The sequence below is a fragment of the Amphiura filiformis genome, chromosome 17 (assembly GCF_039555335.1).
Source record: "Amphiura filiformis chromosome 17, Afil_fr2py, whole genome shotgun sequence".
Taxonomy (NCBI): Eukaryota; Metazoa; Echinodermata; class Ophiuroidea; order Amphilepidida; family Amphiuridae; genus Amphiura; species Amphiura filiformis.
In genome coordinates this window covers 12751393-12769957 of record NC_092644.1, presented here as the reverse complement: position 1 = coordinate 12769957, position 18565 = coordinate 12751393, and the positions used below count along the sequence as shown (strand labels likewise).

Sequence of the window (18565 nt, the reverse complement as noted above, 5' to 3'; positions counted from 1 at the left end):
AGTCGCATAACTCGAGTCTACAACTCTGTTGATGATACATCAATTATAAATCACAAGTTTGTTTAATCAGTTCCAGGTTGCACAGCCACAGATGAAGTCTGGATAACCGAAGAGACACAAGGTGTGATACTATTAACATCATCTGAAATGGAAGGCTTACTTTTTCCTGCATTTCTTACAAAGAATAAGAATGGTGCCTAAACTAGAGGCACCATGCCTATAATTATGCACATCTTGTTAAATCCAATTGCATTAAATAAAGGTACTGCAACAAATGGTGAAGCTAAATATGGAAGCGTGAAGCCGAGATTGCCCACTCCTATCACACGGCCATATGCAGTTTGGTACTCGTTTTCTGCAAGGCCTGATAGCATGCTCATGGTACCGTACCGTACTGATCCAGTTAAGTATATGTAGAATGCAAAACAGAATGAGCCTGTGATAGGTGATGGAACAAGTGGGAGCAAAATGGATGGCAATGAACATAGAGCCACGTGTAAGGCAGTATATATACAAATATGCTCTGGGTAACGTTGGTTGTATTTCACACTGATAACATTAGCAGCCACTTCCGTCACTCCAGCAGTACCCCAAAAAAACCCAGTTGTTGTAGTATTGCTATTAAATCTATCTTTCATCCATAAATGGCCAACACATACTGAATGCAAGCCTTAGGAAGCCCACACACTGTTAAAGTTAAACTTAGTATGACGACTTTATGATCCGTTATAATATCTGAAAGTTTCACTTGTTTGTTTTTTGGTTCTGTATGCAGCAACGGAGTGACATCCTCATCAAGTTTCATATCAATGTTTTCATTTGCTTCATTTTTTGTTGCGTATCTCTTGATTTCACTCTGAAACGTCACAAGAATACATATCACAAGGAAGATTTCGCTGGTACGAAACTTAAAAAGGCAGCTTTTTGTCCTAACTCATCGTAAAGGATTCCACCTATGGCTGGTCCAAAAAAATTAAAGGCAGAGCATGCCATAATCTAATATTGTCTTCCCTTCATCTGTGTTTTGTGGATACAAGGAATAAACTTTGCCACATATATTTGGAATAGAAGCACCACATGCAAAACCCTGCAATAGTTGTGATACGAATACAGCAACAAAGCTAACGGAGAATGCATATAAAGTTGTGAGGACTACTGAAGCACCAAGAGCTGCCAGCAAGGGGATGTCAAACCCAAAAGCATCTCCAATACTAACATTATTACTGGTTGTGCCAGGTATACAAGTATAATACGAGAGTCAACTTTGGAGCCAATTGCGTTACTTTCAGGCACCATTTGGTCAGGTGACTCATCTGATTTTGGAGGAAAAGATTGTGACACAGTGACCAAAGCATGATTACCAAATTCATCATAGTGAGCTGATCTGGAGCAGTTTCCGTGCAGTGAAGGGTATGCTGTATTAATTGTTTGCACACTTCCCACATTCAGTGTGGTCCACTCCCATTGAGCTATTAATGGTATAATCAGTGCAGTCAAGATTTTCATAAGCAGAAAAATCCCCACACCAGTGAATACAATTAAATATTTTTCCCATCTTCTACAAGTAGCAGTTACTGGTTTTTGATCCATGTTTATCGTTGTCCAAGTTTCAAGTTCCAATATCTTATAATGTATTTTTGATCAAAGAAACTTAATTGGCAGCTGAAGAACCCTATTGTCAATTGGTGAGTTAAAGGTGGGCATACATAGAAGATACCGTACACTTCCCTCAATACATTTCTTCCATTTAAATTTCTCTACTGATTTGCTATCTATTATACCGCTACTATGTTAGTTTATTGCCCCAGGTTTATTGCTCATGCAGTAATGTCCTTGCAATTCTTACATTAATGCATATTTTATGGCAACATACACCTGGTATGAAGGCATGAAACCATGATTTTCATAGCGGGTGTGAATATATTCTGCACATAAAACCATGCATTACTTGCCAATTTCTTTTTATACAATGCCATAAAATAAAGGCATGTCTCACTCTGCCTCAGCTCCATTTCTTTATTTAAAAAATAAAGTAGAAAGAATTCGCTGGAATAGTCATTACATCATCACCTTGGATAAAGATAGCCATGCATATAATTTGATGCATGGCTATCTTTATAAAGTAGAAAGAATTTGCTGGAATAGTCATTACATCATCACCTTGGATAAAGATAACCATGCATATTCGCTGTCGTAGTGCACGTTACAATATGACCGTTGCTAGGCCAACTGGATCACGCTTTCTTTGTTACGAACCACTGATCGAAATGATCACAACACAAAGCCTATGGCATATCAAAATTCGGAACAGGTGTATGAGCCCAGGCTTAGAGCAGTAACCAATGGTTACTAACATGCACTACGACAGCGAACAATTTGAAGTGTTTTGGTTCAAGCACCTCTCAAGGACAGTCCCCTGTTTACCATGTTCACACAGTATGACTAATTGGATTTTTGGAAACCAACCAATAGGTAATAATAATAATAATAATAATAGCGACAAAGCACATATCCACTCAATTAAGAGCACTCAAGGCACTAAAACAAAACAAACAAACAAACACTAACAAGACAAAGAAAACTGGAACTAAATTAAGAAACATAACTTAAGAATTACAGAATGTCTCTGACATAAGATGAGTTTTTAACAACTTTTTAAACACAGTTACATTTTTAGCAGTTCTGATATAAATAGGCAGTTCATTCCATAGGCGTGGAGCTGCGATTGCAAATGATCTGTCACCCCATGTGCGGTTGGATTTTCTTTCTTGAAGAAGTTGCATGTTTCCAGATCGAAGCGCACGGGTGGGAACATAATGTAAAAGGAGTTCAGATAAATATAACGGAGCAATATCATTAATACATTTATATACAATCAACATAAGTTTAAAAACAATTCTTTGTGTGACAGGAAGCCAATGCAGTTCCTTTAGGATTGGCGTGATATGGCAATATTTTCTGGTGAAAGTAAGAATTGAGCGGCAGTGTTTTGAATTTTCTGAAGGCGATAGAGTTGGTTTGCTGGTAATCCATAAAGAAGTGCATTGTTGTTATCCAAACGAGAAGAGATGAATGAGTGAATAATTTGTTCAGTAGCATCGCGACTTAGGTATTTGCGGATTTTTTTGTAAAAAAACCATGATAAATTCTGACAAAACTTCATATTTTTAAGACATGATTGCAGAATATTATAATTTATTTAGCTAATTACTATAACTGGATGAGTTTTTAGCTCTTAAAATTGTGTAGTTTTTGAGATAATGCAATTTAGGTGGATGTAAACTTCTTCTGTTCAACACAAAGTCAATAGGACCGGAATATAACTGGCATCTTGTATTTTTTGAGACATTTTTCAAGGTAATTCCTACTCTCAACATTAATTGTCAATAATATTTTTTAAGGCCGATATCTCAATTTCCAATTTTATAATACCATAACTTACGAACTCAATATCTTCGCTTAGGAATGTCCGATTTCATTGGGGAAAATGGTGTTGTGGAGCAAAATGTCTCTATATTTAAGATATGTCAAAACCTCAAAATTGATAACCTGCCCAAAAGTGTCTCCTTTTGACATGACACGTCATATATATGTATCAGCCTGAGGCAATACTGCTGGCAATTTCCGTAATGACACAGGTGTGTATATCAATTCTAGCAACGATAACTTAGTTGGCGAGAATCAAAACGTTCCCCTAAATTCATCCCTATTCCAAAAGCAGTAAGTTGAGTTGATTCTCCCTTGATTCATGCAAGAGGAATTCGTGAAAATCAATTTTGATTCATGCAAAATTTGTACCATACTGATGACACATTCCCCACATCCCATAGGCTTATGTGTGGACAAACTTAATTTTTGACCATTTGACTTAAAACCAGTGCCATATTTTTAATTTAAATTCTTTTTTATTCATATTTTCACCACATACTCTTCGAAAGATGGTCTTTCAGAGCAATTTGAAACAGACTTTTCAACTTAGAGAAATTAACCTTTGAAATCGGGGAAAGTTGTTTTTCGACCACACTCTGTCGTGAGGTGATGTGTCACATTGCAAAGGATTTTGGGACGGGTAAGATATCTTTTCTGATAAGTAATAACAGTGGTGTAGATTTCTTTTTGACATTGGAGGGATGGGGTTGGAAACATTTTCTTGAAGTATAGTGAATCCAGCACCTTTTGGCAAAAAAAGAAGTTTATGGTACATATGCACAAAGCGCGCAAAAAAAGTTGGCATATTGAAGCTAAACTGGTGAAATATGACACAAAAGTGGAGTAAATGTGCGTGGAGCGCGCAATTTTGTTGTTGTTGTTAAAATGACCAAATATGAGGTTAATTTTGTCATAAACCCACATACAGGTGTCAACACGGGGGATTGTATGGACCATCCCCAGGGATCTACTCCTATGAGTAATGATGTACATCATACAATGATACAAATAGACTTGGGTGTTTTATTCTTTGTACGTTTTCCATTGTCTGTGAATGTCCTTGAAAGTCCTTGAAATTAGTATTACAGAGGCTACGGAAGATTTTGAATATGGGGGGGGGGCAAAATTGCTGCCTGCTGTGAGGTATGAAACCCTGAAGGGGTGGGTGTGGGGAGGGGGTTCGTGTGGAAGCTTTTGAAATGTATATATTTCTACATGAATTGTACCTTACATTTTGAATTATACCCTATAATTATCATGAATTTTACCTTAAAACTGTGAATTTTATCTTCAAAATTATGAATTTTATCTTCTATACTGTGAGTATAGTAGACCTAATAGCACTGAACACTGGCCTACACATCTCCTGTGCACTGACCACGGGTTTCAAGTACCTCTCAACTTATTGACTGGATCTACTCATCATGATATTCCTCTTATTGGACACAAAAAGTCTGAAAGGAAACGTTGGCGTCACCGGGGTAAACGTGGTGGGAAAAAAAGACAGCCTAACCTTCCCAAAAATGTTACCTCTCAATTACCAACAGTATTTATGACTAACGCTCAATCTATAGTTAATAAGATGGATGAAGTTGATATTATCTGGCGCCAAGAACAGATTGATATTGGTATCATTAGTGAATCCTGGTTCACCCCTGAACTATCCCCATGCCAAGTAAACATCTCGGGTTACTCCTTGTACTCACAAAGTAGAGAAGCTTGCCGGGGTGGTGGTGTGGCCATCTATGTTAAGAACGAGATCCCCTCAAAAATGCTTGACATTCAGGTACCGGACGAGCTGGAATGTTTGTGGGTTGAAGTTAGGCCTCACCGATTACCAAGAGGAATATCTGCTATAACTTTCTGTTGCGTTTACATAGTAACTGATTCCCCTTTCCAACCTGTTCTCGAAAAGCACCTTATTGAAACGACTGACCATCTTCGCACTCGTTATCCTGAAATGGGGTTCTGTATTTCTGGTGATTTCAACCGAATGAACATTAATGCTATAACTCGTGGCAATGCTCTTAATCAGATAATTACATTTCCTACTCGAGGCCAGGCAACCCTGGATCTCATTCTAACTAATATCCAAACCCATTATTTACCACCATCTGCTCTCTCATCAATTGGTAAAAGTGACCATGCATGTGTTCTATGGAAGCCTAAAAACACCACTGCTAAGAACACAGTTAAGTCCAGGATTACACGGCCTTTTCGTGATGATAATATCAGAGCATTTGGTAGATGGATTCAGGATCAGAGTTGGAGTGAGGTCCATGAATGCAATGGTACTCAAAATAAAATGGATGCTATGTATTCTGTGTTAAACAAGGGTATGGAACTTTACTTTCCTACTAAATTACTCAAAATTCATCAGACTGATAAACCGTGGATCACTCCACGTATAAAGAAACTCATATCAAAACGTCAAGCAGCATTTGCAGCTCATGAAACCTCAAAATGGCGCCAGTTGCGTAATGAGGTGAAGAGAGAAATTGAGAAAGCTAAAGTGAATTATAATGCAAACAGAGTGAGAAAGTTGCAAAAGACTGAACCTCGTAAATGGTATCAACAAATCAAGTGTATGCTTAATTCCAGCAATTCTGATCTTGACATGCACATCCCAGGAGTGGATAGGGCTAACCACAAGGCAATGGCTAATGCCATTAATTCCAAGTTTGTGAGCGTGTCCTCCCATGTTAATCCCTTGGATCATTCTGAGCTTCCAACCTTCTTGCCCGCTGTGAAACCTGCCCGTTCTTTATCCATGGGATGTGTATAGCGAGCTTAAGAGAGTTAAAACTTCTAAATCAAGTGGCCCGGATGGAATTCCTCCCAAAATCATAAAGGAATTTGCTTATGAACTGAGTGGCCCTTTAACAGATGTGTTGAATTGTTCTTTTGAGGAGGAATTGTGCCACACCAGTGGAAATCTGCCATTGTTGTCCCCATTCCAAAGCAACACCCGCCCAGCATTGATAAAATGAGGCCTATATCACTTACTGATATTTTTTGCCAAGGTTGCCGAAGGGTTTGTGGCAAAATGGATTGTGTATGATATTGAACCATACATAGACATTAATCAATTTGGGAATGTCAGTGGTATATCAACATCCCATTACCTGATCAATCTTGTGCACACACTTTTCCAAGGTTCAGACAAACGCAACAATGTAGGAACGGTAGTCCTCACGGACTTCTCCAAGGCATTTGACCTGGTAAACCACAATATAGCTGTTGAAAAGTTGATTGCTTTGGGGGTCCGGGGGGCTATCGTTCCTTGGGTTTGCAGTTTCCTCAATAATCGCACTCAGTGTGTGAGATATAACCAAACCTTATCTGAGTATGCCCCTGTGTGCTGGTGTCCCGCAAGGTACCAAACTTGGTCCCATCATTTTCCAGGCTGTCATCAACGACGCTGCTGAAGGTTGCAGTTCTCACTACTGGAAATATGTCGACGATCTCACATTCGTTGAGAACCGTGCGTGTAGTGAGAAAGGCAACCTTCAGTCTGATCTTGATGACTTCCTGGACTGGTCTGTAAGTAACCACCTGAAACTCAACCCTGACAAATGTCAAGCCATTCAAATCTGTTTCATGAGAAACCCACCTTCTCATCCCATTCTGAAGATAGGCCATTCATTGCTTTCTTTTGTTTCATCTGCCAAAGTCCTGGGCATCTTCATACAGCAAGATCTTAAATGGGATGCCCAGGTGGATCACATGTGCAAGTGTGCTAACAAACGCCTCTTCATGCTCCGTTCTCTGAAACGTTTTGGTTTCAACATTTCGGAGCTGACCACAGTTTACCGTTGGTTACATACGTCCCCTGTTGGAATACTCTGATGCCATTTGGCATTCATCGCTCACTGTGAAACAATCAAATACACTTGAGCGAGTCCAAAAAAGGGCATGTAGAATCATTTTGGGTGTTAATTATATTTCGTATGATAATGCAGTTAGTGTATGTAAGCTAGACTCTCTCTCTGCCAGGAGGGAACAACACTCGCTTAAGTTCGCAATAAACGCTAAATCAGAGCGTGCCAACATGTTGCTCCCTCCTAGTAGAAGTGAAGTCCATGGAAGACAGCTGAGAAATGCAACCCATATCTCCAAATTGCGTGCACGCACAAGCAGATTTGCTGAAAGCCCCATTCCCTACTACATTAATCTGTTGAATAAGCAGTAGTAGCTTGTGTGCTGGTGGCTTCCCATTGTGCCCTTTTGCATCTCTCTGCTGTTTTTCCATGCCAAGTTGCTTTTTTTTTTTGCTTTATAATTATGTGTATTTGATTTCTTTCATAATATTTGTTTATTGTCTCTTGTATAATGCAATTCGGCCGTTTGGCCGCGATGTTGTGCAGGTTAATAAAATCATATCATATCATATCATAAAATTATGAATTTTATCTTCAAAATTATGAATTTTATCTTCAAAATTATGAATTTTATCTTCAAAATTATGAATTTTATCTTCAAAATTATGAATTTTATCTTCAAAATTATGAATTTTATCTTCAAAATTATGAATTTTATCTTCAAAATTATGAATTTTATCTTCAAAATTATGAATTTTATCTTCAAAATTATGAATTTTATCTTCAAAATTATGAATTTTATCTTCAAAATTATGAATTTTATCTTCAAAATTATGAATTTTATCTTCAAAATTATGAATTTTATCTTCAAAATTATGAATTTTATCTTCAAAATTATGAATTTTATCTTCAAAATTATGAATTTTATCTTCAAAATTATGAATTTTATCTTCAAAATTATGAATGCTGCTAATGTTATCAGTGTGAAATACAACCAACGTTACCCAGAGCATATTTGTATATATACTGCCTTACATAGCTCTATGTTCATTGCCATCCATTTTGCTCCCATTTGTTCCATCACCTATCACAGGCTCATCTGTTTTGCATTCTACATATACTTAACTGCATCAGCACGATACGGTACCATGAGCATGCTATCAGGCCTTGCAGAAAACGAGTACCAAACTGCGTATGGCCGAGTGATAGGAATGGGCAATGTTGGCCTCACCCTTCCGTATTTAGCTTCACCATTTGTAGCAGTGCCTTTATTTAATGCAATTGGATTTAACAAGATGTGTATAATTCTAGGCATGGTGCATCTAGTTTGGGCACCATTCTTGTTCTTTGTAAGAAATGCAGGTAAAAGAAAGCCTTCCATTTCAGATGATGTTAGTATCATGCCTCTTGCCTCTCCAGTTATCCAAGCTTCATCTGTAGCCTTGCAACCTGGAACTGATTAAACAAACTTGGGATTTTTACAGGGTGAGTCAAAAATAGTGCAATAGGACAAAGATTCAATGTTTTATTGAGAACCAAGTTGAACTTTCCCATTGTTGAAAGTTTTTATAAATGCCACACTCTATAATTACCTTTTGTGAAACATTGAGGTGAAATGCAAGTACCGTTTTATTTTTACGAGTCTACAAGTTCAAGAGGCACCATGCGCAATAAAGACACCAGTTCTGAAACTGACTTTAACTTAGAATAGCAAAGACTTGATGAAGTCATCTGTGAGGTCAAAGTTGGGCAAAAAATGCTAATTTTTGGAGAAAAGCCCCCAAAACGCTTTTTTTTTTTTCCCAAATATTTTCGGACCACGTAACAAAAAAAATTCTTGAGTAAAAAAAAGTTTTATATTAATTTGTAAAAACGAGATGTAACAGGGGTTAATATAGGGGGTCGATATGTGCAATTAGTAAACATCTCAAAAAAAGTAACTAACCCCCCTTAAACAATGGCCATTATTCAAAAAGGGGCTATTGTATTGCAAATCTGAAAAATGTGTTGGAAGCAGAATTTATTTCTGCGCATTTTAACACCTCATTTGATACGATAGCTCAGAAAACAATAAAACACCTGTCAATTTAATGGAGTGAGGTCCTGATTTGAAAGTTGCACTTACATACACATATTTACAATACAAAAACGCTCAGATATCATTACACAGATTTCCTTCCATTAAGGGGGTACTACACCCCTGCCTAATTTTGTGCCTATTTTTGCATTTTTCTCAAAAATTATAGCGCATTAGTGACAAGTAAGATATGTATATTATAGGGGCAAGGACTACAACTACTGCAATGGAAATTTTATTTCAGCACTGACAACAGTTGTGGAGTTACACAGTCAAAAATGAGGGAAAACCAATATTTGATCAATAAATCAATAACTATTGTCCTTGAGTTGCTGAATTTTCAGTGCAGTAGTTGTAGTCCTTGCCCCTATAATATACATATCTTACTTGTCACCAATGCGATATAATTTTTGAGAAAAATGCAAAAATAGGCACAAAATTGGTCAGGGGTGTAGTACCACCTTAAACTGAATGCAAAATCAATAGAATTTACTGCAACTTTCAGATCTTGGGCTACATTGATTTAAATGTACGCTGTGACGTCAATATTTAGTCAATTGCTACAAATGAGGTGTCAAAATGTGCAGAAATAAATTCTGCTTCCAACGCATTTGACAGATTTGTAATACAATCACCCGCTTTTGAATAACGGTCATTATTTAAGGGGGTCAGTTACTTTTTTTGAGATGTTTATTTCCATATTATTACCTTACCTTTACTGCACTGCCAACATTGCTTAAATCTAGAAGGAAGGTGTCATGTCCATATAAGGAATCTAACTCATAGTATGTAACTGCTGTGTTACCTGGAATTAAAAAAAAATACAATGGACTCTTACATTTAAAATCCACACTCCCCTGTGGAAGATTTGCTAAAGTCTGCCACAGAGGGAGTATGAATTTGGAATAGAATACACAATTGGGTAACTTCCATTTGAAATACTCCAGTTGTGGAAGATATAGGTAAAGCCATAATACAGGGGGAGTATGGGTTTCAAAATGAATAACTCTGACCAATTACATTTAAAAAACATACTCCCTCTGTGGAAGATATTTCCAAAATCTTCCAGGGGGTACAAGGTGTATCAAAATGATTGGTACCGGGCTATGTGACATTTTCATAAATATAAAATTGCTAATTAATATAGTTTTTGTACTATAAATAGAAAGGGGCATATGTTAACTTATTGATCTATTAATCTGAAGTTGATAGGTTGATGCATCTAGGAGCTAGTGTCATTAAAACGAAGATCGACGTAATCATGGTTTGACTTATACAACACAAGATGAATAGGTTCACTGCTTGAACCATTTACTGCATGCATACTCTTCAATATCTCACCTCAGTATACATAACATAAAATTGCTTTACACATGCTTTTAGAAAGATAGTTCCTTAAGTCCCTGCCTTACGACTCTGGCAGTGTGAGGTGAAGCCCTATCTTGAAAGAACTAAAACACCTGGGATGGGTCCATTCTGTAACTGCCCATATCAAATTTTGAAGCATTGCAAGTTATAGCTCTCCTAAATCTTCTCTGCACTTCTCCATAGCTTTGTGTCGACTAGTGATTCTTAACTATGAATGCACACTGAAGTGTGGAATACTGTGGAGCCATTCCAATAAATTTACCAGGTGTAAACTAACCTACACTGTCTACAGTCTATAGCCATTCTGCCACACCATCTACTTAGTAATCTCAATAATACAATTTAAATCACAGCCCTGGATGGATACAGAAACGTCTTTCACCCCACCTAAATTATTCAAGTCAATAATATTACTCTCAAGCAATAAATATTGATTATAACATTTATAACAAGTGTACTTTACAAGTGACTTAAGCGCTTCAGACTCCAGTATTATGCGTACAATATTGTATGTACAATATATGCGTTATTTAATCTATTGCCATTCTATTTCCAGTAATGTTTAAGTTCTAACGAATGTTTGATGACGAAAAATCGATAATATGTTGCATACAATATCTAGCAGAAATATATTATCGATTTTACGTCATCAAACATTCGTTAGAACTTAAACATTACTGAAATAGAATGGCAATAGATTAAATAACGTACATATTGTACATACAATATTGTACGACAATAAAAAGTCTGTATACTGCTTAACTTTGTAATTTAGAGTGCTCAAACCCATTACAGGTGAGCTATAGAAACAAATTTATATTTATATATACATGTATTATGAATGAAGAAATAAGCAAGGAAAATATTAAACGTTTCCATGATTTTCAATATATCATCCTCACAAGGTATATTTGCAGTAAAATAGAGCTTTGGAAATGGTGTGCTACTGATCCAGCGTTACGATGAAAAGTGTAAAAACACCTATATAACTTCTGAATAGAATGTGCTATCTTTATGATCTAAAATTTTTAGAGAAGATAAAACTACTATAATCACAAATATTTAAATAATTAACAACAAACTGGCACAAAAATAGTAAAAAAAATCGGCAAAACATTAGAAGTCTTCGGTACCAATCATTTTGATACACCCTGTAGTGTGGATTTCGACTGGAATAGCCCAATGTTGATGTGCTTGTAACATCAAAATGATCTGAGTTTGTATTAAAACAGTAATTTCATTTAGTATCATTTTTATCTTCAGGTTTGACTTTTGGAATGATTCTGAAATTTGAAATAAATATTTCAAAATAAATTAAATATCAATATAAAATAAGACAACCATAATGATCTTGTCCCTCACGTTTATTTACAACTCTGTGCATATGGGTACACGACAGATATGGTTTGGGTTTAAAATATCTCAATGTCTACATAATAGGTTTAAGTTCTTAACGTTCATAATCACTTTTTATAGACCACCTGCAATAAGGAAACTGGAATATATTACCACGGACTAAAGAGATACAGACAAACTCTGAACAGTCAAAATCTCAGCGTAACCCGATAATGGACCAGGCAAAACTGCTACTCATGTACCGCATATATTTATTGTCTTTTGTGTAAACGCGTAGACACGCAATGCTTTATCGCATTAGGCACGCAATGCTGGCGTAATTGTTAGACACGGCACTATCACGAATATGCAAGAATTCACAGCGTACAATGCATGGGGACTTTGACTGTTAGAGAATAGTCTGTATTAGTCTATGAGTAACAATCAAAAGTTCAGCTATTGTTGGAGGCAGGGGTAACGCGAGCACAAAAAATCAATGGGTCCAATTAAATTTTTTAATTGGTACCTGCAAAACCAACATTTAAGGGGTCCAATGAGAATTTAAGGAGTCGACCTGTCCGAAATTCTAAACTTTGGAACTTGTCAAATATTCCAGTGAAATTATTAGTGTCATTGGCCTATGGTGATTTGGAAGATTTACTGATCTTTTTATTTTTTACTTTTGATCGACGATTCTTATACTGATTTACGCCTCCGTGCATCGTAAAACTAAGGAGTCCATACAGTTTTTATCAGACCCTTTGGTCGCTTTCAACTTGTGATTTAAGGAGTCCAAAATGGCCAAAATCAAAAAATAAGGAGTCCCTGGACACGCAAACTCCTTAAATGCGACCCCTGGTTGGAGGATAGATGCCAGAGGACAGGTCTCTACAACCATGATCATTAGAGAGATTGCGATTTCCAAACGTAGCATCAAACGTACATGAATCTATTTAAAATCCTGTCACAGGAGAGTGGTGTTGAATCAGTGTCTCAGCTAGCCACCTGTCTGGCCGTCATTTTAGACGGGGAGTTTGCTCCTGGGACGGGCAAAATTAATGCCTTTGACAGATCCTACATTATAATTGTAGGTGTTTAGAAAAGCCTCTTTGAACCCCCAATAGGCTGTAGAAGTCAGGTAAATGTTTTTAATGTTTAATTTTTTCAAATTCGAACAGGCAAATTTATTCAAATGACGGGCAAACCTGAATTTCTAGCTAAGACCCTGTGTTGAATAGATTCCACGTATGTTCGATACGTACGTTTGGAAATTACGATCTCTCTATTATTCAGGGGTGTGAGAGTTCAGATTAAAATCTGAATTCAGATTTTTTGATTTCGATTTTTATATCTTTTTCTGCACTTCCTCTGTACAAACGTATAGGAGCTTTCCAAATTTCAGATTTTTTCAGACTTTTTCAGATTTTTTCAGATTTTTTGATCTGTGGTCACTCACACCCCAGATTATTATACCTACCACCAGTCTTATTGTATTATGGGAAATTGTCCCTTGGAGGAGAGACTTTTATTGAAATAAGAATAAATAGTGAGTGACATCATATTGCATACATACCCGCTATTTTCATTAGGGAAGGAACCTCGAGGAGGGAGTTAAAAATTGATTACGTTTCTCCTATGTTCTTAAAAACATCAATGATATTTTGAACCACAATGCTCGTCAAAAGTGTTGGGACACTTTTGATAGGGTAATGTTAATAAGCCCCCCACTCCCCCATCAATGTTGAATTCTACTTTTTCAGTCACATACGCCTAGTCGCACCCAGCATTGATTAGTGGGGAAGGAGGAGGGTTGGGGTGTTACGAAAAGGTTTACACTTGAGACCAAATAAACCTCCATTTCAACATCTCTTTTCCCAAAGTGTCCCAACACATTTTGATGAGCATTGCAGTTCCATGCAGTTTTGTCACACAGAAGGGTAGGAAGGAGTCAGTTATAAAACCAAACTATTTATGAAAGCTGTAAAAACTGCAAGTCGAGCGAGTACATGTAAGAGTTTTTTGCTGTTTGTACTCATTTTGTTGAGAAGAAGTCTATAGCATTTTTAAAAGAACAATAGTCATATGGGGAAAAACAGCATGTGGTCAGGAAAACAATCTTTCCAACTAAGTGTTTTATTTTAATTCTATAGAAATTTCACATTATGCCGAGTCCATGTATGTTTCACTTGCAAATGTACGATTAGTGTCTTTGAAAAGAGCGGTATTGTATTCAATCTATGATTGCACACAGACACATGACATTGTGATGAGTGCAGGGCAATATATTAAAAAGTAGTTTTGACTGGTCGCTATGGTAATTAATCCTGTTACATCACTATTTCTACTGCAAATTACCTGACTTCTTCAGCAGATCTGCTATCTCCTTTTGTTGCCAGCATGGTATAAGGATATCTGTTTGGACACCAATTATCATAACTGGACACTTGACTCTAGACACACCCTCCAGAAGAGATGAATAGCCTTCACTCATATCAAATAAATCCATGGCCTGAAGTGATTTAAAGAAGAATATGGTTCAAAAGAAATAATAAAATATCAAAAACAACCGTTACAAATGAGTGTATTACAGTTTCATACATCTTACACCTATTTGCGAAGACCTTTTGCATTGCCCAATTTGGTGCAGTTTATGGCGTGAACATGAAGTGGAGTTCCGATTGGCTAACTGAATCACATCATCATCACATCAGCACTTCATTCGCCAATCGTTTTGCATAGCATAGTGTGACGCAGGTTTGATTTTATGCGATATGTCAGCCAGTGCAATAGATCTTTAGCTTTGCAAAATAACATCATATGAACTATTCTTTGCATTCTCTTCACTTAAGGGCTGGGGTATGAACGTTTGGACAGTATTTATTTTGGGACATTAGAGCACATCAGACATATCGAATTGCATTCTGAATACGGAGAATGTCTTTCTCATATCAAATAATTTTGATTTTTTGAAATTCGCAATTTAATACACATTTTATGGCAAATCATTAAAAATTGATATTTTTGATATTTAACAGTACTCGAAGTAAACTTACAAAATCTGATGATTTATACTTAAAGAGTATGTAGGTGGGATGAAAAGCCGACGATCAATTGAAAATTTTGACCTTTCGTATTGAAGATATGGATTTTTTTTTCCAAAACACCAAAAAAAAAATTAGGTCTTTTTGGGAAACAAATCCATATCTTCAATATGAAATGTCAAAATTTTCAATTGACCGTCGGCTTTTCCTCCCAGCCACATACACTTTAAGAATATATCAATAGATTTATATAATTTACTTCGAGGACTGTTATATATCCAAAATTTGAAATATATCAATTTTTTATAATTTTTCATAAAATTTGTATTATATTGTGATTTTCAAAAAATGAAAATTATTTGATATCAGAAAGACATGCTTCGTATTCAGAATGCAATTTGATAGGTCTGAGGTGCTCTCATGTCCCACAAAAAATACTGTCGAAACGCAATAAACGCTCATTCTAGATCCCTTAAAATAACATAAATATATGCCAAGTATGTATCAGTTGTGTGACATACATACAAACACACCCCACATACACAACCACAGGTAGACATGGACAGTGATACACTACTGGGACGTTTACTTGCCTTATCTGCAGGCATACATGTTTAACAATATTGGCCTTTTGCCCATTTTTATTGGCTGCCGAGTGTGGACTTACCCTACATCTCCAATAGCGGACGTTGCATCTTTACGCTACTTTTAATCTATTATCTATTAACAATGTCCACTGCAACACAGCGATTTCACATGTGTGTGTCCTCAATTGACTGTGTTTACCATCGGGCTTTTCCAGTTTGAATCCATACACCCCCTATGGAAAACATAATCTTAACTCTCTTCACGCGGGTGTCGACTGCAGACGACATGGTTATTTTGTTTTTAATTCAAAAATTTCAGAAATGCAAATTTTCATGACCATATTTGGAATCAGCATGAAAAATGCATTAAAATGAGTACAAACAAGCCTAGTATTGGTTCAGTAGTTCTTAAGATAGCTCTTGATATTTTGAGAAAATATTTCCAAACTTTTTCCGTTGAAGCGCATGGCTAGCACGCAGTGCATTAAACTCTCATAAACTTAATCTCCCACACATGGGGTGTAAATTTCAAATAGAGTCACACATTTAGGTAACCCCATTTGAAATTTGCACTGTGTGAAAGATTAAGGTTGTGTTTTCCTTCGGGGATATATGAATTTCAACTGGAATAGCCCATTATAGATTTAAGCCCACAACTTAGGCCAAAAAAATAATTGTTTGTTTGTCCTCCACAGATTTGAAAGAGGAAGTGCAGGCGGGCGGATTTTTTTCTCGAATTTTGTGTATTCCTGGTCTCTAATCCTGGACCTAGCTAGAGCTGGATTTAAATCCATGTATCAATACATGTATAAGGCCCAATTTGGGACTTGATTTAGATGAAGATAGGAGGACGGGTTGGTATCAGTAGTGGTCGATGCACTCGACTCTCACCACTACGGCCAGGGTTCATTAAAGTCCCAGGGTTCGTCAAGTCCCAGATTGGGCCTTATATTGATACATGGATATAAATACAATGTATTTTGAAGTCATTAATAATAATAGACATATATTATATCATTTGAAAAAATGTTGTTGTTTTTTTCAAAAAAAAATAAATAAATAAATAAAAATATTGGTCAGGCCTTAATCTGAGGAGCAGGCGGTGGAGGACAAACAAACAACTTTTTTTTTTGGCCTTATCCTAGCCAAAACTGTACCAACCTTTGAAATATACAGAAGAGAATTGGGATCAAACTTGGTGCTGAAACTTTCACCCTGATACTCTATATACTCCTCTATCTCAAAATACGGACACAGTGATGGAGATGCATTATTATGAGTTCTCTTACGTCCAAATCTGTTTCCCCATTCTGGCCCGCTACGATATGTGATAGTAGCAATCTCTCTGTATAGAATAAACCAAAAGATTAGTGAAGCCCTATCTGCTCAGCTCACCCACATAAAATACAGTAGGCAATTTAAAACAAATTTTGACATTACAGCACTAATCTTTTGAGATTAAAAAAGTATGATTAACTTCTACCAAATAAAACACAGCTCAATCCTAATCATTCACTTAGTAATACCTGGCAATAAAAGTTAAATTTGGACAAATGTATGAAATAAAGAGCAAAAATGTGCATGTTTAGGGTATTTAGACTTGTACAAAGTCTAATTTATGCAGGTTAATTTTTGGAAAAGACATGATTTATTCTTATATCCAATCATGTAATTGAAGTAACACAAAACAGTGAAAATTACAGCAAAATGTTGGCATATACTCAAGATTTTGAATGCTTAGACTTGTTCCAAGTCTTTGCATTTTGTAACTGGGTTGTCATTAATACATGCCAAAAAAGTATGTTTTTGATTTTTTTCAAGAAATTAGTAAAATAGCGAACCTTTTCTCTTCCAGTTGGTACTAAATGAATGTTATCATGAGGCAGAACTTGATAAAAAATTTAAATCCTGGTAACATTTTTTTTAATTCCCCTAAAATTAGTGCTGTATTTTTCTGGAATGGAGGGTAGTTTCCTCACAGTCAAAATGCTGTAAGACCATTCACAAACACTTGTTAGGGGCCTGATGCAAAAAGGGGGGGGCTGAAATTTTTGACCCTCCTGGGCCCTGAAAAAAATGATCACAAAATTTCCTGGAAAAATTAAGTTTATATGCTATTCTATGGGGTTGACCCATAATTTTCATGTCCAAAAGGGGGAGCCCTGAAATTTTTGAGGTCTGTAAAGGGGGGCCCCCGAAAAATTTTTGCGATGAAATTTTTTTGCATCAGGCCCCCCCTTACAAGTGTTTGTGAACGGTCCCTAAATAACAGATATAGCCATTTTATCTGGGAGGCAACTGCTTTACACCGTATGCTTCCAATGTGAAAGACGGCATAATTAAACAATGCATGCATATCAAACTTTAATTAAAAACCCTTTTTAATTTAAAAAACCTTTTATCCACTTTTGAATGATCAAATTACATTTTTAGTCAAAGCAAGAGCATTTTTAAATCTGTGTACAGAGTCTTGCTACCATAGTTCTCCTCACCAATCCTGTGATTAATAATAAATGTAATAATATATTTTGTGTTACTTGATACTTAGCAAATCCCATTAGTACGTAATTTCACTGTCATTCTGAAGTCCTACGCAACAAAAATCCAATACAAATAAATACATATTGGATTTATGTGGGACTAATATCATCCCCCATATGTCATCAAAGTGCTGTATCGAGTGAATTGATGAATCAGAAATTTTAGGATTTTCAATTATTTTAAAATCATGAGTCAAAAAGGATCAAAATTAGACTTTTTTTTTTCAACTTTGAACAAAAGTTTGGACATTTTATTAAGGTATAAAAATATTATAAGGTCCTAATTTTAAAATTTCAGAAAACTAGTTATGTGCTTTTAAAACATGTACAGTTTTCATCAAATTTAAGGCAATTTTTTTTAGCATTA

General features: G+C 36.2%; 1 protein-coding gene across 1 annotated transcript in view; it reads right to left on the bottom strand.

Moving 5' to 3' along the window:
- Positions 1-18565, bottom strand: part of LOC140136944 (serine O-succinyltransferase-like) — a 35795-nt gene that overhangs the window by 3096 nt on the left and 14134 nt on the right. The window contains exons 9-11 of the mRNA XM_072158598.1: positions 16820-17003; positions 14386-14539; positions 10041-10132 (exon numbers count right to left, since the gene is read on the bottom strand). Of these exons, the coding sequence (XP_072014699.1) occupies positions 10041-10132; positions 14386-14539; positions 16820-17003 (430 nt within the window). The remainder of the gene's footprint in view (positions 1-10040; positions 10133-14385; positions 14540-16819; positions 17004-18565) is intronic.